The sequence below is a fragment of the Marmota monax genome, unplaced genomic scaffold, assembly GCF_021218885.2.
Source record: "Marmota monax isolate L192 unplaced genomic scaffold, Marmota_monax_Labrador192_F-V1.1 WCK01_AAM20220418_F8-fsc00087, whole genome shotgun sequence".
In the NCBI taxonomy this organism is placed as follows: Eukaryota; Metazoa; Chordata; class Mammalia; order Rodentia; family Sciuridae; genus Marmota; species Marmota monax.
Genome location: NW_026693476.1, coordinates 2,166,561 through 2,192,616, shown reverse-complemented (window position 1 = coordinate 2,192,616; position 26,056 = coordinate 2,166,561). Strand labels below are relative to the sequence as shown.

The window sequence follows — 26,056 nt, the reverse complement described above, 5'->3', positions numbered from 1 at the left end:
AATTCACTAATGTTTTTTGCTCCCAAGTTTAAAATTGTGGAAAAATAAGAATGGGTATATTATTTGGAGTTAGAAGACTAATCCTGGCTTTCCTGATTACTAAATTAGATAAAATATTGAACTTCTCTATGCCTCTGTTTCTTCTTTTGGCTGAAAGTTTTTAGAAGGATGCTCATGCGGATCATATTTGTAAGGTAATATACTTGAAAATGCTTTAATATTAGCTTTTATTCTAAAATTTCCTGTATGAATATTTCAAAAAGTAGCTTCTGTTAGAATCTTTCCATCATTAACTGTATGACATGCTGAAATAGAAGTGAATTATTGATATTTAGGAGTGCTTTAAAATACATTATCAATTTGTGAAAATCAAAAGGACCTTGGAGTGAAATCAGACTTGACATGTAGGTAGTCACGGTTCAGTGGTTCAAATAAGAACATCAGGCTGCTGGGTGATAAACTCTATAGTTATCTTGGCTTTCAGACTTCTACATACAATCTTCTCCTGGACCAATTCCTAGAAGCACTTGAGTGAACTTGTCAGGAAGGAGGAGGGACTGAGACTAAGTTTTGTAAACTAAGTAAGTTACCACTAAGTCTGTCAACCCTAACAATTATTAAGAGATACAGAAAACATTTTCCCCCACCCATAATGCTAACACTTGACTTTCCCCTGCCCTTTCCTCCTTTATTCATTTTTATTTAAAATTCTCTTCATATATTGTTTTCTTTTCTACTCATTCGTTAATCCTTTCTTAGGTCTACAATGTATCTAAGAATAGATGCCTGAAACAAGACACAAAAAAGAAAGAAAGAAAGCCCCACCACCACCACCACCCGCCATTAATCTTAATGACTCTTACTTATAAATATGTTGTGTCAGGGCTGTTTTGCCTGTTTTTCTACTTCTATTTATACCTTTAAAGAGACACCTCCTGACTACAAAGATTAGCTCTTGATACTTCTTATACCTTCCTAACCATTGAGTTACAAATTATCATTTTATACTGTTATTTCCTGATCTAAATATTTTTTCTTCATTCAGTCTCTATCACATTTATTTAAATGTAAATTTAGTAAATAAAACTGTATCTTTTAGTTTTTGCACTGTTCAGTAACAATTCCCTATTTTTTTAAATAAAAGTTATTATGTTATGAACATAACATAAGAATGATACAAATAGGGAAGTAATTTACTATGGAAGAATTTGGTTGATTCTGTTCTTGATCTTTCCTGGTTTAAATATGTAGAGAGAGTGGATATGTGAAATGATAAAAATATGTGGATTCCACAAAAGCATACCTCAGTGAAAGTATTAGAGGTAAAATTAGTGTTGAATTAGTAGCCTTCTAATCAAGCAGTTTCTATCATTTAAGGAGTTGGTATAAGAAATTGTAAATACAGGATTAGATTATGTATAGGCAATCCTTCAGAGTGATTGGGTTCTTCTACTGTTTTTTCTTTCTTTTTTTTTTTTTTTTAGAGAGAGAGAGAAAAAAAATTTTAATATTTATTTTTTAGTTTTCGGTGGACACAACATCTTTGTTGGTATGTGGTGCTGAGGATAGAACCCGGGCCGCACGCATGCCAGGCGAGCGCGCTACCTCTTGAGCCACATCCCCAGCCCTCTTCTACTGTTTTAACATTATTGGAATGGGCCTGGCCTACTCTATACCTTACTTATATAAACTTTCCCCACTATTGTATAAACTACAGTAAAATAATGATCTATTCTTATCAAACAGATACTGTGTTCCCATGATAAAGGTAGTTATTTCAATACAAATGTTTACAAGGAATAAATATCATCAGTATTTTCTTTGTTGAAATACACTGTACAGGAAAGAGAAATGACTTCTTGGTCTTCAGTAGCATTCTTTTACGTTAATGTAATTTCACATGGTCTCTAAATCAAGATCGACAGAATTCTTGCTTGACATATTTTTTTGGTTGTTGTATATTTTATTTTGAGTGGAGGTAATTGATTATTTTTTACAAGAGAATGTAATATTCTCTCTACTACTTAATAATAAGGTTAATTTTAATATGATTCATTACTGTTACTTTTCCAATTTCCGTTCTTCCTTCTTAGAGAATATATACTCTGTTAAAGGTTAAATAGTTAAGGCACATACCATCAGGTTTCATTTTCAGAAACTTGACAAGAAACAATCAGGTTTTAAGAAAACTCCAACGAGGAAACAATTACTTTTATTCTGACAAAACTGTCTATAAATTAATTAAAACAAAAGACCTTAAAGCAAGAAGGTCTACTAGAAAGTTATCATAATAAGCATGTGGATCCAAGGTAGTTATATGTGAGAATGGTAACCATCCTAGCTTTTTATCCTCTTCTTTTTACCATTCATCCTTCACTAAGTCTTAGCAGTTATATTTTCAAAATATTATTTTCCTCATTTTAGTTGTCACTTTTTCTATTTATAATACCTTCCTCCTTATTTATGTTCTCTTATCAATAAATTTGTACCTATTTGATTAAAATAGAAAAAGAAAATTTAAATGAAGTCTTCAAATTCAGTAGTCTCCAACAGAAAACTATCTGATAGGTGTATATCTTGGCTTTTTTTTTTTTTTTTTTGCTATGTGTTAAAGGCTTGGCTCTCAGCTTGATGCTGTAGGAAGGTAGTAGAAGTCTTTGTGAAGCAGTCCAGTGGGAGGTTTTAGATCATTAGTCTGTGCCCTCAAAAGGGAACTTGTGGAACTTGGATTTCTTGTGATCTTTCTTTCCTTCTTTTGTTTTCTGTCCACCGTGAGGTAAGCATCTTGCTCCATTACACATTCCCTGCTGTGATTGCTGCCTTGTCACAGGTCCAAAGACAATGGAACAATAATGGACTCAAATCTCCAAAATTGTGAGCCAAAATAAGCCTTTTCTTTTTATAAGCTGATTGTCTCAGATATTTGATATAATAGCAGCCGGCTAATGCATTCATTAAAAAATTAATATCAGTTTTGTTTTGGTGCTAAAGTTATAGGATAGGTTTTCTCTCATTTACAGTATTTTTGCATTCATGAATTGCACAAATTCTTACTGAACTACCAATTAACAACTACTGTTGTAGATACTGGGTGTATAGATATGAACAAATAGACAATGACCTTAAATTAACCCGTTTTTTCCTTCATTCCAGATGTGGAACACCTATAAAAACTTAAGTAGAATAACAAATATTCCACTTATGATAACATTGAATAATATTTGGGTATATATTATGTTTGCAGAATTGAAAACTTGGGACTTAATGGGTTAATACCTTTGTAGAACTTGTGTTCTACAGAAGAAACATACAATAAACAAACATATAATGTGTTGTCATCTAATGATTAAGAATTTTACCACAACTCTTCTGGTCATAGTCACGAGGATTCTCCATGTTGCTGAATATAGTGGGGTCAATTCTTAGGTCTTATCTTTCTGAATTCATCAGCATCTCAATTTCAGTTTCCTTGAAGTACTTTTGGTTTCTACAATAACATATTGTTTTGCTTTTTTTTTTTTTTTTTGTCTTTTTTAACTACCTTCAGTTTTCTTAACATTTGTTTTTCTTTACTCCTGCTGTCTTGGAATGCTTTAAAGCTTAGTCCGCTTCTCTGTCTTCACCCTAGTATCATGATTTTAAATGCTGTCTATTACACAACATGATAGATCTCAAATTTAGAACTCCTGTCCCCACCTTGTCCTTGCTCTTTATACTCAGATACCCAATTATCTATTGGACATCTTTACTTAAAATCTTATAGACATCTCAAACTTAATACAACTGAGCTCTTTATAATTCTTTCCACCTCATCACTTGTTATTCCTCCAGCCTTTCTCATTTCAGTTAATGGTAGCTCCATTCCTGCTTATGCCATGTATCTTGGTGTCATCCTTTATGTCATACTCAACCTCCAGTTCCTCAGCAAATTCTATTCTTTTTGCCCTTGTAACATACCTGGAATATAATTGTCACTATCCTGAGGCAGTTACCATCTCTTGCCTGGATTATTGTAACAGCATTCTAATTGGTCTTCCTATTTCCAACCACTCCCCTCACCCCCAGTCTATTCTTAAAACAGGAGCTAGTAATTGTAACAATATAAGTCACATTGTGCCACTTTGTATAATTCTCCAGTGGCTTTCTCTCTTATTTGGAGTAGAAATCAAAGGCCTTATGAACCCTTTTTGATCTAGCTTTTATATCTCTTCTCCCTTATTTATTCTGTTCCAACTGCCTTGGCCTACTCTCAGCCCTTGAGTCCACAGGCACATTTTTCCCACACAGCTATTATTATACCTTCTGTTCCCTCTGCTTAGAATAATCTTCCTAGAGATATTCACATGCTTTCTTTATTCAGATTTTTTTTTTTACTTAAAACTTTCATTAACAAGTTAATTTTTTCCTGGTCACTTTATCTAAAAAATCTATAGTACTATGATCCCCAAATATCCAAATATATACTTTATATGTCCCTTCCAAGAACACAGAATCGAAAGTCAGAATATCTGGGGTATGAATCCTGTATCTGCTACATTCTAGCTTTGTGACCTGCAGATTATACTTGGTACCTGAGTATCCTTATCTGTACAATGGGATAATAATAGAACATACTTCATGAAGTTACTGTGAAGATTAGGTATTTTAATATATATATATATAGTCCTCAAAATAGTATCTGTTACATATGACTATATAATTGCTTGCTTTTCTTAGTATCAGTAATACTTACTAACCACGTGTGCAGGAAGCCATCCATGATTTACATGAGGGTCTTCTCTCCGATGGTAGCTGGGAGATTTAGGTTTGGCATTGCAAACTATCCATGGCTCTCCCTCTGCAATAGATTGCCCGATACACATGACCTTTATCTCCTTTCTGCTAGGAAGATATCTCATAGTAGCTCTGTCTGAGCACTTGCCCATCCTGCCCCTGCTTTTGAAATTATTTTCTGTGTACTATAATTTTTTCATCCTTCTATTTTTTCCTAGCTTTTATTTCTCAGCCACCCCATTCCACCAAGGGAAACCCCATTTCTACCACCTGTGCTGGACTTGGGCAGGATATGTGTTTTGCATCTCTCCATACTTTTTACTACCACTATTTATTTTACTCATTACTTTATTTATCTTGCTTGTTTTTCATCTCTCATAGCAAAATACAAGACACTTAAAGGCAGACAGTTTTCTCAGTTTTGTTCAACGCTATATCCCATGTGCTTAGAACAGTGCCTAGCACATTGAGTGTACTTGATAAATATATTGATCCATCTGTAGATTTTTAAATGACGGTGGTTCTCTCATCTTCTCATCTTTTGTTGTTGTTGTTATTGATGTTGTTGTACAGCTTCATTATTTCTTTATGAAGTGATTTTTAAAGAGTCTTTCTTTTGTGTGTGTGTGTCTTCATACATGTACTTTGGATAATGATGTTCATCACATTTCACCATCGTTATTAACCCCCTGCTCCCTCTCTTCCCCTTCCACCCCTCTATCCTATCTAGAGTTTGTCTGTTTCTCCCATGCTCCCCATTCCTACCCCACTATGAATCAGACTTCTTAGAGAAAACATTCGGCATTTGTTTTTTTCTTTTCTTTTCTTTTTCTTTTTTTTTTGGAATTGGCTAATTTCACTTAGCATTCTCTTTTCCAACTCCATCCATTTACCTGCAAATGCCATGATTTTATTCTCTTTTATTGCTGAGTAATATTCCATTGTGTATATATGCCACATTTTTTTTATCCATTCCTCTGTTGGAGGGCATCTAGGTTGGTTCCACAGTTTAGCTATTGTGAATTGTGCTGCTGTAAACATTGATGTGGCTGTGTCCCTATAAGTATGCTGTTTTTTAAGTCCATTGGGTATAGACCTAGGAAAGGAATAACTGGATCAAATGATGGTTCCATTTCAAGTTTTCCAAGGAATCTCCATACTGCTTTCCATATTGGCTGCACCAGTTTGCCCTCCCACCAGCAATGTATGAGTGTGCCTTTTTCTCCACATCCTTGCCAACACTTATTGTTGTTTGTCTTCAACAATAAGTGACAGGAGGGAGATGAAATCTTAGAGTAGTTTTGATTTGCATTTCTCTAATTGCTAGAGATGATGAACATTTTTTCATATATTTGTTGATTGATTGTATATCCTCATCTTGTAAAAATGTTACCTTTTACTTACTTACTAACTTTTGTATCATGTTTTTATATACATGTCATATTTCTAAGTGCTTTACACTTACTGATTTGTTGGATTTGCAAGTTAATATATAGCCTTATGAGATAGGTACTAGTTTTTATTCCCTTTATATATATGGGGAAAATGAAATACAAAGAAAGTAGTTTGTATAAAGTTATACTTCTAGCAAGTAACAGCAGAGCCCTAGGGTTCAGACTTAGGCAATCTGGCTGCAGAGTTCAAGCTCTTACTCACCGCCCTGTCCTACCTCCCGTGACTTTTGTAACACCACTCTCTCCTCATCCTTTTGCTTGTATGCTGACCTATTCTCAGTGTCTCTTGTGCTCCCCCCGCAACTTATTCTTGAATTTTTCATATTTTCTAAAATACTATTTATGTCCATTGATCACTCTGTGTGTTCTCCTAGTAAACTCCCTTGGCTCCATTCCATTTTATATATTGATAGCCATCAAATGAATACCCCCAAATTAGCTCTTCTCTGGATCACCACATATCTGACTGCTTGTTTGTCATATCCATGTAGATGTCCACTAGCACTTCACATTTAACATGCCCCAAATTCAGATGCCTTCCACTCCAAGCCATTTTCTCCCTCCAGTATTCCCAGTTTCAGTGAAGAGCACCACTTGTTCACTCATTTGCTCTAGTTAGAAATCTAGGTATCATCTATAGTTTTTTCCTCTTTCCTTTCACTAAACACCTGGTAGATGTCAAACTAAAAGAATATAACAGAGCCAGACAGGATTATTAAATTATTTTAGGAATTATCAATAAGCATTCAAATGCTAAGAGGTCAGTTCAATTGAATGATAAATATTAGAAATAAACTAAGAAGGAGATGACTCTGAGAGGGAAGCTGTAGGAGATAGGGTCCAGAGCCAGGATTATATACCATGTAAAACAGACATTTCTCCCTCTATAACAAGCAAAGGAAACAGATAAATTGACAGGTAGGGATATAGAAAATTAAAAGATATGAGGATTTTGCCCCTTCGCCCACCAAGTGGTCTGTATTTTCTGTATGAATTAGAGGGGACTTTGAAGAAGAGATTTCAAATACTTGCTTTAGTTAATGGGAAAAAGGAACACTAATTAAGACATCATAGAAAAGGTGATAGGCACTGTTGAGGTTCTTGTTGATGGTGAACTTTGGGCTTAGAGGAGACTGACAGCTCATTTGATACAAAGTTGGTATTTTATTGGTTGAACACAATAGAAGAACAAATGGAGCAAAGGTCTTAAATGTTTGGATGAGAGGAATTACCTGTTGTTTTCTTTCCTAACCAGCCTAGACTACATAGAAAAACTGTGTGCATTTATCCTTCTGTTTCTTCTGTTCAGCAAATTCCCAAACTTGCATCAGCCCAGCCATCGACTTTTTCCCATTCATGTGCAGTCAACTGAGCATTGCGGTTGATAATCATTAATTAAAATTGTCAATTAAAAATTACAATAAATGTATAGCTTCTATTCCAGTTGGATCACTAGTATCTGTTGACAATTCTTTTATTTTGATCAGTTTACTTTCCTGTTCTTTGTTTGCCTTCTTCTGTATAAACTTTTTATATCTCCTCAACTCTCTTTTGACTATTTTCAATTTAGGGGGCAATTTTAGTTCAGTATATGTTTAGTAAAAAAGCATTTACATGCATTTTTAAAAGTTTGGGAGTTTATATTTTTAAAAACTGAATTAAAATAAGTTAAATTTATTGGGTTACTAATAGGTTTGGGTTAACTCCAAAAACTTTTTGAATTTTGTTTATTATATTAAAAATTGTTTTTATCAATGTACAGTTGACATACAATAAAGTGTATACATTAAAATGTATTATTTGATAAATTTTGAAATCTGTATATACCTGTGAGAACCTCACAACAATCAAAATAAGGAACGTACCTATCATATTCTTTTGTGTTCCCTTCATCAGTCTCCTCTTCACCCTCTCTAGGAAACCATCCATCTGCTTTTTATATTTGTTTTTTGTGTGGCTTCTGTAATTCAGCATGATTATTTTGAGATTCATTCATGTTGTATATCAGTGGTTCTCAGTAGAATTCTTTTGTGTGGAATACCAATTTGTATCTATCTGCACACTGGTTGATCAACAGTTGTGTTTGCTTTCCTACCCACCCTCCCCACCTCTTTTGGTCTGTTACAACCATAGTTGCTGTGATCATTTATGTACAAAATGTCACAGGTTCTCACTTCCCTGAGTAAGTACCTAGGAGTATAGTTGATGTATATGTTTAACTTTTTAAGGAACTGCCAAATTATTTTTCAAAGTGGGTGTGTCATTTTGCATTTCCTTCAGTAGTGTTCCTCTACATACTCCCAACAGTCTTTTAATTTTAGTTATTTATGTATGTAGTGGCAACTCATTTTAGTTTTAATTAGCACTTCCAAAATGACTAATAATATTAAACAACTTTTCATTTATTTACCTTCTTTGGTGAATTGTTCAATCAAATCTCTTGCCCATTGTCCATTAAAATAATGGATTGTTTATTTTCTTAATTGCTGAGTTCTCAGATTTTAGTACATATTTTAGATACAGGTCCTTTTTTAGATATATTCTTGGCAAATATTTTTTCCCGGCCTACGACTTGTCTTTTCATTCTCCTAATGAAAGCACTGAAGAGCAAAATAATCTAATTATGAAGTCCATTTTTATCAATTTGATTTTTCATGAATTTGTTTTTTGGTGTCATATCTAAGAATTCTTTGCCTAACCCTTTGTAAACTTCATAAGATTTCTTCTAAAAGTTTATAGATAATAGATTTTATGTTTTGGCCTGTGATAAGTTTTGAGTTGATTTTTGTATAAGACTCAAAGTTTATTTTTGTGTATGTATATCTGATTATTTCAATACCATTTTTAGAATATCCTTTCTTTTCTTCACTGTATTACCTTTGTACCTTTGTTAAAAATCACTTGTATTATAGGTATGGGTATATTTTAGGGTTCTATTCTATTCTGTTGATTTGTTTTACTATGCCAGTGCCATAGTGGTTTAATTAGTATAGCTTTATTGAAAGTCTTAAAATAATGCAGTGGTTGATGTAGTGAACCAACCTCTAATTTTCTTGTTTTTAAAATTGTTTTTGCTACTTAGGCTCTTTGAATTTTCATGTTTGTTTTATTTTATTATTTATTTTTCTTATCATCATCATTATTTATAGTACTTGGGGTTGGACCCAGGGCTTTACTCATGTCAGGCAAGTGCTCTACCACTGAGCCACATTCCCAGCCCTTCCATATTAATTTCAGATTCACCTTGCCAATCTGTAGAAGTCTTCTGGGAATTTTTTTTTTTGTGTGTGTGGTGTGTGTGTGTGTGTGTGTGTGTGTGTGTGATTATATTGAATAGATAGGTCAATTCGGGGAGAATTGACATGTTCATAACTACTAATTCTTCCAGTCCACAAGCAAAGTATATCTATCTCTACATTTATTTGGTATTTCTTTATAATTCCTCAAAAATATTTTGTACCTTTGAAGGCACAGGTCTTATATGTTTTGTCAGATTTCTCTGTAAATATGCTATATTTTATGCTCTTATAAGTGATTTTACATTTAAATATTTTGTAGCTAATTTATAGAAATAAATTGATCTTAATATAATAAGCTTTTATCTGCAACTTGCTGAACTTATTATAGTAACTGTAAATTCCACTAAATTTTCTACACGCATGATCATGTTATATCTAAATAAAGACAGTTTTACTTCTTTGTTTCCAATATGGATGCTAATTTTGAAGAAAAGTGGTGAAAGTGAATATTCTTGTCTTGTTCCTGATCTTTGGAAGAAAGCATCCAGTCTTTCATCATTAAGTATGATGGTAGCTGTGGGCTGTATCTGTTTGTTTGATCAGGCGTGATTGTCGAATTTTGTTACATGCTGTTTCTGTCTCTTTCTTTGTTTGTTAATGTGTTGGTCACCTTTATGTTGTTGTGATCAAAAATACCTGACAAGATCAAATTAGAGGAAGAAAAGTGGACCCACAGTTTAAGAGGTTTAGTCCCTGGTCAACTGATTCTGTAGTTTTAGGCCCATGGTGAGGCAGAACACATGGCACAATGGCAGCAATAGAGGAAAATTGCTCTTTTCATGGCTGCTGGAAAACAGAGAGTGGTGAAGGGGCTGTAGGAAAGATGAATCCTTCCAGTGATGGATTACATACCTCCAGTGATGTACCTCCTCAAGCCATGCTGCATCTGCCTATTGTTAACACCGAGTCAGTCCATTAAACTAGATGGACAACTGTTATAATCTAATCATTTTACCTCCAAATATTCCTGTGTTAATACAGGAGCTTTTGAGGGAGTCATCATACTCAAACCATAATATTCTGTTCCTGTTCCCCAAAATCTCACGTTCATCTTACAATAAAAAATGCATCCAAGAATTCTCATAGTCTTAAGTGTTCCAGTGTTACCCAAAAGTCCAAGTTCAAAGTCTCCTCTGAAGCTCAAGGCAAACTCTTGACTGTGAGCCCCTATAAAAATTAAAATCAGGTTATACATATGTAGTATATGAGACATAGGAAGAAGAAATGAGACCAAAGCAAAATCTAAACCCAATGTGGCAAACATTTTTCATAGCTCCACCTCTGGCATCAAAGACACAATGTGGCAAGATGTTTTCTCCAAAATAACTTAGGCATCCCTCCCTTCTGGCCTTGTCAGTTGCAGTGTTAGCTTGACTTTCTCTGCAGCCAGCAGCTTTCCTAAGTAGAGAGTCCATATTACTATCATCTCTTAATTCCTGAGGTCCCCATTCCAGCTTTGACTTCACCTTCACAGCTTCACACATTGTCCTCTCAAGGGTGGCCTGCAGGGATTCCAACCCTACTACACTTTTCCTGGCCTCCCAGGCCTTCCTTATTGATGAAAGCCTCCATGAACCCTACTAATGTAGCATCCAGCATTTCTACCCCAACTCAGTAGCATCATGTGGAAGATGCAGCTGGGATGACAAAACAACTTGCTAGACCCTCTGTACAAGCAGGGTTCCTTCACTGTTTCTTCTCAAAGAATTTTTACACTGGGCATAGTGGCACATGCCTGTTATCCCAGCAACTTGGAAGGGTAGGGCAGAAGGATTAAAAATTCAACACCAACCTAAGCAACTTGGCAAGACTCTATCTAAATAAATAAGTAAATACAAGGGGCTGGGGTTGTGGCTCAGTACTTAAACACTGATAGGTTCAATTCCCAGCACCAAAAAAAAAAAAAGAAGAAAATTTTTTTTACAGGTATATCTTTGAGGCTGCAATGAGTGTGGTCTTGCCAGTTCCTGAGACACTCTCAAGGCATCTTTCCTATTGTCTCTGTGCAAAATACTTAACACCTGTTTAGTGCCCATAATCATTTCAACAATCATACCTTCCTTGGCCTCAGTTTTACACACTTTTTAGGCCAAACTGCAAGTTTTTAAAATGTATCTGTCATGTTTTCCACCCCCAGTTCTCAAAGTAAACTTGGCTGAAAGCCAATAACAATATCCATGTCACTGCCTAAATGCTGTGCTGCCTTAAAATAGCCACCACCAAATCAATTAATTAGCCCATTGCCTTTAAATTTGGCCTCACAGAAAGTCTAAGGACATGGGCAAAATGTAGACTAAGTTCTTTGCCAGAATATTGCATGAATGGCCTCTAATCCACTTTCCAGGATCATCCTTGTTCTCCACTGAAACCTCACAGTCTTTACTGCCCTGCATTCCTATCAGTATTCTGGTTTTCTGAATCACCACCAGAATTACCTGTGAAGCTCCACTTACATCATTTTAAGTCTTCTTTATCCTGCATCTCCAAGCTTTTCCAAACTCTTCCCACAAACCAGTTCCAAGGGCTTCTATACCATATGGTCAGATTAGTCATAGCAGTGACCTCACTTCTTGATGTCAATTTTTGTGTTGGTCAGCTTTTCATCACTGTAACCAAAATACCTCACAAGAGCAACTTGGAGGAGGAAAAGTTTATTTTGGACTCATGGTTTCAGAAGTTCAGTCCACAGTCAGCTGGTTCCATCCCTCTGGAGCATCATGACCAAAGGGCAGAGGAAAGCTACTTGGCTCATGGTGACAAGGATGTTGAGAGATAGGGGAAGGGACCACAGGAAAGATGAGCCCTTCCTGAGCATGCCCCCAGTGAGACTTCCTCCAACCATGCCCCTCCTGCCTACAGTTACCACCCAGTTAGTACATTCAAATTAGAATGGACTGATTAGGCTATAGGTCTCATGTCTAATCATTTTGATACTTAAAGTGGGGTCCTTGTCCCTGATGCTAATCCAATACAGGACCAAGACGTCGAGGAAGAGGAAAAGTTGTATTGCTTTGCTAGCAGAAGAGAAAGGCAACAGATTCACATCACAGACTGCCAGTTAAGTTACTAGAGGGAACAGAGGGTTTTTAAGGGGGGTATATCAGGGCTGTTTTCCAGATATTATCAGTAGAAATAATCAATGTTCAAATTTATCCTTAAGAAAAGCTGTTTCCCCATTGGCAGGTCCAGAATTTTTTGTTGTTGTTGTTCAGGTAGGCAGTAAATAGAAGGACAGATAACTTAGATTTAAGACATGAAGAATGTTAATCTTGTTTTCCTTGCAGTTAGGGACAGAAAGAGGGAAAGGGGAAAGGAAAAAAATAAAAGTCAATTTTAAAATAAGCTGCCAGTGGTCGAGTATCAAGATTTACATTCAAAACGTAACGTGGACTTCTGTTTCGTAAAAAAGACCCCTGTAACAATTTCACTCTTGAATATTCCTACATTAACAGAGGAACTTTGGATGCCTGATATCCAAACTGTAACAGATATTACAGTGAATTAATTAATTTTGAATATTTAATCTGTATTGCATTCCTAGTATAAAGCACACTTAACTAATTATGTTATCTTTTTAATATTTTGTGGGATTTGATTTTGTTAAATGAGAGATATTATGCTGTAGAATTTTTTTTTTTTTTTGTATTTGCCTTATTTTGATAAGGTCATTATAATGACATCATAGAATTAGTTGTGAAGCATGCTTTCACCCTCAGATTTTTGGTGAGAGTTTGTGCAGAACCAATACTGTTTCTTCTTTAGTGTTTAGTATAATTTACCAGTATAACCGTGTGACCTGGAGTTCTCTTTTGGGAGAGTTTTTAACTTCTTTGGCAGAGAAAGTATTGTTCAGTTTATCTCTTTCTTGAGTGAGTTTTGGTAATTTCTGTCTTTCATAGAATTTTTCCATTTTGTCCAATTTTCCTAATTTATTGATATGAAGTTGTTTATAATTTATTTCTTTATTAGTATCTACAGAATTTTTCTTTGATTTTTGCCCTAACCTTTATTATTTGCTTTCTTTTTATGTTGCTTTGGACTTAATTTGCTCTTCCTTTTTTAGTTTTTTCAGGTTAAAGCTAAATCCTTCCCAGCCATTTTATTTATTTATTATTTTTTTATTTGGAGACAGGGTCTCATTAAGAGATCTTGCTAAATTAGGGCCTTGCTAGATTACCTTGGCTGGTCTCAAACTTAGTATCTCTTCCTCTCAGCCTCCTGAGTCACTGGGATTTACAGGCATGTGTCGCTACACCTGGTGAATCTTCAGGTTCTTGATAAGAACTTTTCTCTTATCTAATAGTTTCATATATTAATTTCTCCCTAAGTACTACTTTAGTAGCATCCCACAAATTTTAGTATATTATGTTTTCGTTTTCACGTGAGTTTATAACTGTCATCAAATTTGGAAAGTCTTTGGCCAATATTTCTTCTAATAAATTTTATTTTTTCTTCAGAGATTCTGCATAGCTTACTGATTCCTTCTCTCTTTTTTAACTTTTTTTGTGGTATTAGGGATTGAACCCAGGGCCTTGCAGATAATAAGCAAGCACTCTACCACTGACCTAAAACCCAACCCTACTTTTTTTCTGTTTGTTTTTTTAATAGTTTTTATCACAAGCTTTCAAGTTCACTCATCTTTTCTAATGCATTGTGTAATCTACCTTTAGTACCAGCCAGTATATTAAAAACAAACAAACAAACAAAAAACTTCTTGACAGGGCTGGGGTTGTGGCTCAGTGGTAGAGCTCTTGCCTAGCATGTGTGAAGCACTGGGTTCGACTCTCAGCACCCCAAACAAATAAAATAAAGATCCAACCAAATACATTAAAAAAAAAAAAAAGAATTGCTGAGGCTTTAAAAAAAAACTCTGACATTGTAGTTTTTATCTTTAGAAGTTCAGTTTGAATCTTTTTTGTATCTTCCTTGTTACTTAACTTTTTGAGCACATGTGACGTAGTTTTAACTGTTTTAATGTTCCTCTCTGATAATTGAACCATCTGTGTCAGTTCTGGATCAGTTTTGACTGAAATCTTAATCTTACTGTGGGTTGTTTTTTCTGGTAGATGTCACACACTGTAAATTTTATCTTCCTGGGTGCTGGATATTTCATTATGAACTTGTGGTTCAAAGAGATTCTGTTTGCTACTGCGTCTTGAATATCTCATTCTTTTCTACTAGGTGATTGTTTTCTCCTTTAGGTTCTGAGAACAACTTTTCTGGTAGTTTTTTTGTTGTTCATCTTCATACCTCTTTCTCTCACTCCCACTGAGATGACCTTGCTTCTTAAAGTGAAAGATGAGGCTGGGGATATAGCTTCATGGTACACAGCTTACCTAACATGCTTAAGGCTGTGAGTTGAATCTCCAGCACCCCCCAAAATAAAGAGAAAGATAAAAGGAGGATGTAGAGAAAGAAGAGGAAAGGGAAGAAAGGAAATGAATCTAACTCAGGAAATCTCTTTATAAATTAATTTATTTACTTTGTTTCACCTCTGTTTTTTCTGATCTCAGAGAATGCAGCATCCAATGTACGGACTAGTGTTTGTCCTTTGAACTATGTTCTGGATATCATCTTTTTTGGTGTTCTTATTTAATTATGCTACATATTAAATTTTATGATTCTTTTCTCACTTGCTGTCTTTTTAGATGCTATTGCCCACTTCTGATGAATGTTCTACATCTCTTCTTGTGATAAAGTCTTTTGCAGTATTAGTTTAATATTTATTGATATAGTTCATGTTTTTTTCCTATTTCTGTTCACTTCTCAATGAATTATTGCCTTTTGGGTTCTGCTTCCCACAACCCCTTTAAAAGTAATTTCTTCTGTGTTCTGTTGACTGTCCTGTAAACTAGTCAAAAAAAGACAGTATATTAGTTAGCTATTGCTACACAACACAAACTAGCATGGCCCCATTTGGGAAGACTCAGCTGTGCTTCATGTGATCTTCATCATCTATGAGAATGTGTCACAGCTTACTTCTTTACTTAGCAGTAGCAGAATCCCCAAAAAGAAGTTGGAACATGCAAGGCTTCTTGAGGGTTAAGCTGGAAACTGGCACACTGTTAGATTTTACTACATTCATTTAAACAAAGCAAGATACAGGTTGTTTGTTAATCTTCTTTTATTGCTGTGACCAAATAATTGACAATAACAAAACTTAACAGAAGAAAGATTTATTTTGGTTAAGGTTTCAGTGGTCTCAGTCCGTGGTTGGCTGACTCCATTTTTCTGGGTCTATAGTGAGGCAGAACATCCTCGTGGAAGTGCATGGTGGAGGAAAGCTTCTTTGCTTATGACAGTTAGGAAGCGTAGTGTGAGACAGAAGCAGAAAAAGAAGAGGTTTGGGGAAAAGATAACTCTTCCAGGGAATGCCCACAGTGTCCTACTTCCTCTAACTAGGTCCTACCTCCCAGTAGTCCATACACCTAGGTCAGAGCCCTCATGGTCCAATCATTGCTTAAAATCTCTATATCTGAACCTTGCTGCATTGGAGACCATGACTTCAACACATGAGCTATTGAGGGACATTCCAGATCCAAACCATATCACAAGTCCAGTTCACTTTCAAGGACTGGGAATTTATTTCATATTCTTCTTCATGCAGCTTTTTAAATATTTATATTCCTAGGAATACCTACTTCTTACCCTTTCCATTTTGCTTCTCAAGCCTTATCACTTTCTTCTTCTATTATGAACTATGTCCTATAATATTGATGAGATCCAAATTGAGCAAACTGAGGCAGGCCTGTGACCTGTTTTGTATTTTACATTTTTAAAGGATTATTTAAGCACATATCATCAGCACACATCATGATCAGCAACAACAACAACACAAAACAGGAATATGCAACAGAGGCTATATGTTAGCTGGCCTTTTATAGGACCCCCCCACCCCCGGCCCCGGTTTAATCCAGTATTTCATTATTGCTCTTCTTTGGGCTTTAAACTTGTATCGCCACATGTTGTACAGAATATTTGTGCCTGAGTATATTACAGGTACCCTAGACTCCATAGATACAGAACTGAGTTTAGTATTAAAATTTTCTCTTCTTGATTTCTTGTCTTGCCCGCATTCTATCTGGTAGAACCTGTGTTAGAAACCTGACAGTTTGACCTAGGTGCTGTGGGGTATATGAAGACACAAGTAGGTTATGGTTTAGCAGAGAATCTACTTGTCTTTAAGGCAATTCAGACTTCTTAGCCTGTTAAATAAGACTTTTCAGACTTGTTTTCTACTTTTTTCTGATTGATTTTTCAGTTAAAAATAGGTATATTAAAATATTATTTGTCAATTTTTTAATGTAATTTTACTGGTTTTGCTTTAAAGATTTATTTTTTCTCTTAGGACCCTCAGCTTTCTGTTACTATAATAAAATACCTAAGAGAATTAGCTTATAAAGAGGAAAGGTTTATTTTGTATCAGTTTTGTAGATCTTAGTTCATGACTCATTGGACTCATTGCTTTGGGCCAGTGTGGCCCAGAACATCGTGGTGAGAGCACATGTTTACTTCATGTGAGCAAAAAAAGAGGGAAGAGATCAGGGTCCCACAGTGCCCTTCAAGATTATGCCAACCATTGACTTAACACCTCCCCAGGCCCTACCTTTTTAAGGTTTCACTGCTTCCCAGTTTGTGTTAACTTTTATGATTTTTATTATTATAAAATGTTTTGTATCTTAGAATTTAGTATCTTAAATATAACTTAACCTGTAAACCCATTATCATATATGGCCATAATTATAAAATTATTAACTGTAAATGTGTTGGGTATTTAAAGCTATTAGAAATTTAGTTGTTGATTTCTGATATGGTACAAGATTTAAAGAAAGGGATCACATTGTAGCCCTGTCTTCTCCAGGTGTCTTCCAATATACCAAATCACTTTGAATTAGAGACTCAGAAGCCTACCTTAGGTAAAAACAAAGTAGAACAGCATTAAGTTAACAAATCTTAGTGAAAAGTAAACAACCACTTTATATGAAGATCAGAACCTTATAAAACAAATCTGTGGTGCTAGAGATCAGAAAAATGACTATCTTTTGGGATTGAGTCATTGACTGAAGGCCATGTGAAGGAGGAAACTGGAAATTTTCTATATGTTTTTACTTGGTAGTGGTTTTACTGGTGTAAACATATAAAAATTCATTAGCATGTACACTTAAGATTTCACAAAAAAAATAAGAAGCATTTGAGCTGCAAGCTTTTTAAGGTATATGTGAATTACTGGGTTATTAGCAGATGTATTGCTGAAGGTAATTTACCCATTTATTATTTTCTACAAGATATGGTTTTTAGTTATATATAGTTACATGTATTCAGTTAATATAATTAAGTATATAAAGTTAAAATTTAAGGATTCCTTCTTTAAAAATAATTATTTTTATAGCTGTTTTTTCAGATCCTTTCTATATCTATGCTAACATTCTTTAAGCATATAAATCAAATATTTAGTGTTGTCAAACTGTATTATTCTGCTCCCTCCCCACCACTCAATAGCATATGGATATCATACAGAGTTAGAATACAGATGAGCCTGATTCTTTTTAATGATTGTATAGGTCTCTATAGTATGTTCATATTGCAATTTATTTAGCAACTTTAGGTTTAGTTTTTAACTAATGGAAGTAATTCTGTGATCAGCTGTTTTATTTTTCACATCTGTATTTATATTTTTCTGTGAATATTGTTAAAGGATAATTCCAGAACTAGAATTTCTAGATTACATTTTATTTATTTATTTTTATTTGGTGCTGAGGATCGAACCCACTGCCTCATGTGCTAGGCAAGAGCTCTGCTACTGAGCTACAATCCCAACCCTCTGGGTTACATTTTGATAGCTACCACAAAATTGCCCTTCAGTCCCAACAGCTGTGAACCATAGTTCTTATCAACATTGAGTTTTATTAATCTTTGAAAATGTTTGTGGTTCTGACAACAGTGGAATCTCATTTTTATAAATTTTTTTTTTTTTTTTTTTTTTAATTCTTTCCCTCCGCCCCCCGTTCTTTTTTGGTACTGGGAATTGAGCCCAGTATACTTTACCACTGATCTACATCCCTTGTCCTTTTTTATTTATTTATTTATTTTATTTATTTATTTTTTTTTTTTTTTGAGACAGAGTTTTGCTAAATTTCTGAGACTGGTCTCTGAGGTGATCTCCCTCCCTCAGCTTCCTGAGTTGCTGGGAGTATAGGGTATGTGATTTCTTGTATGGATTATTTTTTGTTTATTGTGTGTATCCTGTTTCAGTTTGCCTCATTTTTTGTCAGAGGTCTTTGTTTAGGGGAATCACCTTTTTCCTGTTACATACATTGCAAATATTTTCTTCCATTTAATTCTTTAATCTTGTGGACTTACTTGTATTTTGCTTGTATCATATGAAGATATAAGCTTGTCCTTTATGGGCTTTCTCATTTTGAATTTGCTTAAATCATTTACTTAGGAAGACCAGATGTGTTCTTATATTTTCACCTGGTTCACTTGTAGTTTTACTCTGAAATTATTAATTAACCACAAATTTAATTTGTAAGACAAAGATACATATTAACATACATTTTTCCCCAAATGGGAGTCATTTTTTCTCATAAACCACTAAATGGTCTATCCTTTACTTATAATTTAAAAAAACAAGTGAATATGAGCAAATTGAAGGGTTATAAAAAATGTGATATTTTTCTTGCATGAAAATGCAAGGAGGGTGTTGAGTTTTGAGACAAAGTTTAAGAATGTAGGACAGAGTTTGGTGAAAGTCAGGGATGAAAGAGTGTGGTTGCCTCAGGAACTATTGTACTAAATGAGATAGGATTAAAAGAATAGATGGCCATAAAATAAGAATTATACCTAGGATAAACATATATATATATATATATATATATATATATATATATATATATATAAATAGTTGTATAGACAGTAATTAAGGATGGCAATTTCACAGCTAATTTTGCAGAGTTGTATTATAAAGGAACTTTTGAGTTTTTAAAAAATTGACATATTTTAATTTACTGTCTGGCCCAGGAGTCACCATTAATCATCATATAAAAAAATATTAAAGAGTGACCTCTTTTGGGTTAACATCAAATTTAAGTATATCTCTCATATTTAATGTAGCTTTATATTTAAAGCTATTAATATGCATAAGGTAATTATTTGAATTTATGTGAAAGTTTGGATGTATGACAAGGTATAAAAGTAATTTAAGACAAAGGCTCCTAAATATGTAAAATATCAGATCCAGAGGAAATGATTTTCTAGAAACCTGGATACATGTATAGAGAGGAGTTATTATGCTATATTCTTTTTTTTTAAGTAGTTGGGCACAATACCTTTATTTTATTTATTTATTATATGTGGTGTTCAGGATCGAACCGAGGGCCTCACATGTTCTAGACCAGCGCTCTACCGCTAAGCCACAATCCCAGCCCCTTATGCTATATTCTTACTGGACAAAATTTGAAGTTTGTTGGAAATATAATGTTTAAATTGATCTGTAAAACAGTCATTATGATTGAAAAATAGTACTTTGCCTTCCGTTTTTCTCTTTACTTCATCTGTATCCTTCTCTTTTCTTTCTTTCTGTTTTTTTTTTTTTTTTTTTTTTTTTTTTACAGATCATACATCAGTTGGTGGTCTGGGCGACAGTTTCTATGAATACTTACTGAAAGCTTGGTTGATGTCAGATAAAACAGATCATGAAGCAAGGAAGATGTATGATGATGCTATTGAGGTGATTATTTTCAGAATATTTTCCTGCTTAACATATTGAATGTACAATTATTTGATAGTGACTCAAAAAATAATATTTTATTATATGCTTTCAGGAATAACCATTTTGTTATGCATTCAGGAAATGAATATGTAAACATTTTATTATGTGCATTTACTATAGAGCTTTTTAGTGTTTTAATAGCAAATCCTTATACCAAGTGTTCTTTTATCTGTAACATTTTAGAGAAATTGAAGGTTAGTATAGATACTTTAGGAGAATTTATTTTAGTTTAGTTAACGTCTATAAGACTGGAAAAACTTATGACTTCACATTTATTTCCATAAACATTTCTTCTTGGGGGGCAGGTGGAGTAAACTCAAGGGCACCTGGCCACTGAGCCACATCCCCAGCCCTGTGAGACAGGGTCTCATTGAGTTGCTTAGTGCTTCCCTTTTGTGGAAGCTGGCTTTGAGCTCCAGGTCCTCCTGCCTCAGCCTCCCAAACCACTGGGATTACAGGTGTGCGCCACTGCACCCAGCTTAAACATTTCTTCTTTAAATGACTGTTTAAACCTATATGCTGAGATCCTTGTGAGTAAATAATTATAATATCACACTTATATAAGTACTTTCCATGTGCCAAGCACTGTTCTAGCCCTCACTTTGTATATGAGGACCTTAAGGCACCATGAGGTTAATGTTGAAGGTCATATACTGGAAAGTTATGGAGCCTGGAACTGAACAGTCTGGTTGCAGAGCTCGTTCTCTTCGTCACTTGTTTCATACTTGTATAATTTCATACTTCAGTGTTGTGATCTAGTGTTGAAATTTAGAACAAGTCATTCTAGGGAGCATTTATATGGGAAATTTTCAGGCAAAAATTGTGAAATTAAAAAATGTGTTAACCATTTAATAAGTTCCTGGCTTTCAGATCTATTAAAAACCCACATCTTTCTAATGATTTTAATTAATTTTTGTGTATTTTGTATAATCACACCATTCTGAGATAATCAGTGATCAGTTTTCAGCATTGTAGTTTTTTAACTTAAAGCAAGGCTCTTATTACTCATTTTATATCCTTATTTTTAAGGACCTAATACCCTTCATTTGCTGTTTGAAATACACAGGAGTTGACCTTAATGTGTGTAACATAGTGTTTTACCCATTAAAGTCACTCAATGAATGGTTGTGGAAGGATTAACTAAAAAAGTGAGACAAATTAAGGTGTAATCAAGAATTTAAATTTTTATATGTTACTTCTAAAAAATTTTATGAAGTCTTAAATTTTTGAAAAGTTGGAGAGTTTCGCTCTTTGTTGGCACGATTAAAAAAACCTGGATATTTTTATGATTCAAGAATAATCATTAACTAGGAAGAATTATTTAAGACTATTCTTAGAATCATAGTACTAGAAATAGCCCTTTTTCATTTCCACTAAACTTCAGGTTCCTTTGAAGGCAGAGACTAATTTGTTTGTCATTATCTCAGCATGAAGCATACTAACCAAAACATGAAAAATGTCCAATATATGATAAATGTATGACTGAATTTAATATTTTTATTTTTAAAATATGACATGTCATTTACCATGTAATATCATCTTTTCTTCATAATTGGCTGTTTCTTGTAATAATCTAAAACCATTTTCTTCTTTTTTTCTTAATTCTTGCCTAAATGACCACAAAATTATTTTATATTTGTTATTACCTTTTTAATTGTATATACTTTGAAAGAAGTAATAATCATTTTGAAAGTTAATCTTATAATTTAAAATTATTTTCATCTACATTACGTGTTTTATAAATGTTTCTGTATTTGTTTTCTATGTCCTATTTTTATTAGTTCTTAAGTCTGGAATGGACTCCTACTGAGTAATTGCTTAATAAAAATTGGTCACCTTTTTTTTTTGAGCCATGATCTCAAGTTTGTAATTTCTGCAGTGTCAGTTTATCTTTAATAACTGTTCATTCTGTAAGGAGACAGAGTATATATAAATTGTAAAATAAAAAACATATTAAATGCATGCAAGAGATAGGTATGGCACTTATTTTTAAATTTATTCAAATTTGAAATAAATCATTTCTAAAATTTGTCTTTCTGAGCTATTCTATTTAAATTCTTTCCATCTGTATCTTAACCTCCTCTACCCTTACAAATTCCCATATCCTTGGTTCCTGTATCTTAGTTTTCTTAATCACAGGTTTTATACTTTGGTCAAATTTATGTTTTGTCATTAATTTTTAAAGGTGAACAAAATGTGATTTTTCGAAAGTCCTTTGGAACATGACATAATGCCAATATTAGTGACAATTTAACACATTTTAATTGAAGAGCAATAATGTTACTAACTGCCATTCAGCAGTTTGGTATTTTATTTAAGTTGCATTCTTAGGTATTTGTCATATTTTTAGAAGAAGGCCATACAAACAATTTTACAAATCCAAAAGTAAATTACTGGTGAAGGCTTATACTAACCTAACCTATTTCTGTAGTCCTAGTAAATTCATGAAGTTATATTTGGATATCTTTTAATTATAACATGATAAAATTTATATTGTAGTCAACAGAAATGACAAACTGTCAAAAAACACTATGTAAAAATGTATAAACCAAAACATGGATTATTATTTAGGCATTGGTGGGGTAACTTTAATGCAGAAAACCTGCTAGTATCATGAGGTCCACAAGGATGAAAAACATTGCCCCTTCATTTAAAAGATTAATCTTTTTTTATATGTGCTTCAGAGTATTATGATCAAAAGAAAACAACAACCACAACAACAAAGCTTATAATCTACTCTTAGTTCTTTAGCATTTTGGTTATCAGCTCTGTCTCACTCCCCTAACAGGTCAAATACAACTATTAAGAGCATCATTCATTTATTAAATTATTTACTTACTAAACTTTTAGTGAGTGCAGAGTACATTATAGACCTTCTGGAGTATAAGATGATGAAAAAGGCATAGCCCTCCCCTGCAATTTTATAAAACTTATATATTATTGCCAAGAATACAGAATACATTTTTACCAAGTTAATTTGTTATTCAGATGGTCACAGAACAGTACACAATTAAAATGAGAATTCTTCAAAGAAATATTTCTTTGTTTCATCAGAAAGTGGAGTCATTAATCATATACAATTATTTCTACCAAATAGAACTGAATTAATGCAATTTCTTATACTTTTCCATAGAAATGCCTCTAAACAACAACAGAAAATTAATCCGTAGCCTTCCTTGCAAAGTTTGAGATCATAATCCAAAGGAACAAAGTGCTTAAAAACTTCACTTTAAAATGAAATGTGATTTTTATACTCTAATTCTTTGTATATTTCAGTTTGGTGTAAAATATTTCCCTCACTATCCCCATGTCTTTTTAGAAAAACTGATATTCCATAAGGATGGACTCTTTATTATGTGTCCTCTCATCCATGATGCAATATCCCAGACAGATGCCTAAGTTTGAGAGTAAAGGACTAAAGAACTAAGGGATAAATATTTAACTTTCAACTAGTTTTGAAAGCCTTGTAATGTGTTAGGTGGCTTACCTAATGGTGCCTTTTTAAAGTATTTTTCCAAGTGACATGGATGCATGGAAAATGAAGAACCATTTTAACTAATTATTAAAATCATTTTTTTATTAACTTGGATATTCTTCCTGTTCAGATTTTGTTATATGAAATAGAAATGATACAACCTTTTTGGTGTAGGTTCTCATTACAATCAGTTGACTGATTATTATTAATTTCATTTAGCCCCAAAGACAAAGGTGTAATGGTTAATATTATATATAAAGGAACTCTTTTCAGCCAACTCTCACCTCTCCCACTCTTTTTGTTTGTTTTTAATTCTTTTTAGTTATACATAACAGTAGGGTATTCTACATATTATACATACATGAAGTATATCATTCTAATAAGGATTCCCATTCTGTCTTACAGAAGTGATTATAGAATATTTGTTACAAGTTGTGTTCAATTTGGTTACTCCTTCCAAAACTTATTATAAATTATGTCTTTCAATGTGGGAAAACTACTGCTTTATAGATTATTATATTGCAATCATTTTATGATAGCCAGAAATATATATTTGAGCTAATAGATTGCTTTTAGAATTTTGAATATCTGTTCTTTTTTACAGGCTATAGAAAAACACCTTATTAAGAAGTCCCGGGGTGGTCTTATCTTTATTGGAGAATGGAAGAATGGACACTTGGAAAAGAAGATGGGACATTTGGCTTGCTTTGCTGGGGGAATGTTTGCACTAGGAGCAGATGGTTCCAGAAAGGATAAAGCTGGTCATTATTTAGAGTTAGGGGCAGAAATTGCACGTACATGTCATGAGTCTTATGACAGAACTGGTAAGAATATTAATAAAACTAATTACTGGTCTAAAATAACATCTAAGTTAAAAAGTATATTTTGAAATTAGAAAATATATAGGTACTTTTCATTTCAAAATAGTTTACAAATAACACAGTAAATCATTCTATTAAGAACTTTAATTTTAATTTCAGAAATGTGTTTCTGCATTATTTTATAAAATTCAAAATTCAAGATTTTGAACTAATTGTTTTAAAGACAAGAGAGTGTGTGGGGGTGTAAGGAACAGCATTATTCATTTTAATATAAGAATCTATTTTAGCCATTCATTTCAGAGTCAATAAACCAGTTACTCAAAAGAACATAAGAAATGACTGATTTCAAGGTTATCCTGTCTTACCTATATACTTGTGAAAATAGGAATAACCAAAAGAGAATAGTAGTTATCTTGGATGTGTAATTGGTATTAGGTAGCTTGTCTTTTACATAATTTGCCAATCATTTTTTGGAGTTTTGTGCCTTTAACTAAAAAGACATTCCTTTGGGAAAATGTGTAATATTTTCTGAACTTCAGTTTCTTTACTTGGAATGTGAAACGATGGTCTTAATGGTGACAAAAATTGGCTTTTGGGGAGGTGAAAAAAATTTTTTTTCCTGTTTTGTAGAATAGATTATGCATAGTCATAAATAGACATTGAGTATATATTTGCTATCAAATTTCCATGGAAGGAAAAAGCAATTTTTTTAAGCCTAAAATGGCTCATTGAGAGTCCAGTAATGAAAAGGGGTTGAGAAATACTGGACTAGAACCCCACAGTTTTCTTTAGCTTTAAAAATGTATATTTCTATAAAAAAAAATAAGTAATGGGCTGAAAGCCTAAAACCTCGTAATTTCTCTTTGATTTCAGAAGTGGAATTGTTGCTTTTATAAAATAACTGAATTTCTGCTTTAAGATTAATTTGTCATTAGGTACCATGACACAAATATGATTATTGGCTTAAAATTTATCCTAGTTCATAAATCTGTCAGGTTATTTTTATATAGTAAGAAATTAAAATTATGGTGAAATTGATCTTCAGTTCTCTCATTAACTAATAAGTGGTTCCATTTCTTTAAAAAATATATATATATGTATATATATGTATGTATGTATGTATGTATGTATATATAAAACTCAGGAGGACATTGAAGCAATATTAGTTTTGGGTAGTTTCAAATTGGTATATGATACAAAATAAGTGATTTGTTATAAATAAAAGGTAAATTAAGTCATGTTGATAATATGGAGTATCATTATATACTTAAATTTTATACTTAAATTACATATTTACAATTGTTTACTTAAATTTTAGGATATATATACTAAAGCTGGTAAAACATTGAGGACCAGAATGGATATTCAGTGTGTATATTAGGACCCATGATAATTAGGCTTATGGTTGTATGGATTTTGACCATAAATAAAAAAATAGATCTAAAATAGAATTTAATATAGCA

At 33.3% G+C, this 26,056-nt stretch overlaps 1 protein-coding gene across 1 annotated transcript in view; it reads left to right on the top strand.

The window, feature by feature from the left end:
- The window catches only part of Man1a2 (mannosidase alpha class 1A member 2), a 150,930-nt gene that overhangs the window by 89,793 nt on the left and 35,081 nt on the right, over positions 1-26,056 (top strand). Inside the window, exons 9-10 of the mRNA XM_046458186.2 lie at positions 20,140-20,255; positions 24,377-24,596. Coding sequence (XP_046314142.1) covers positions 20,140-20,255; positions 24,377-24,596 — 336 coding nt within the window. The remainder of the gene's footprint in view (positions 1-20,139; positions 20,256-24,376; positions 24,597-26,056) is intronic.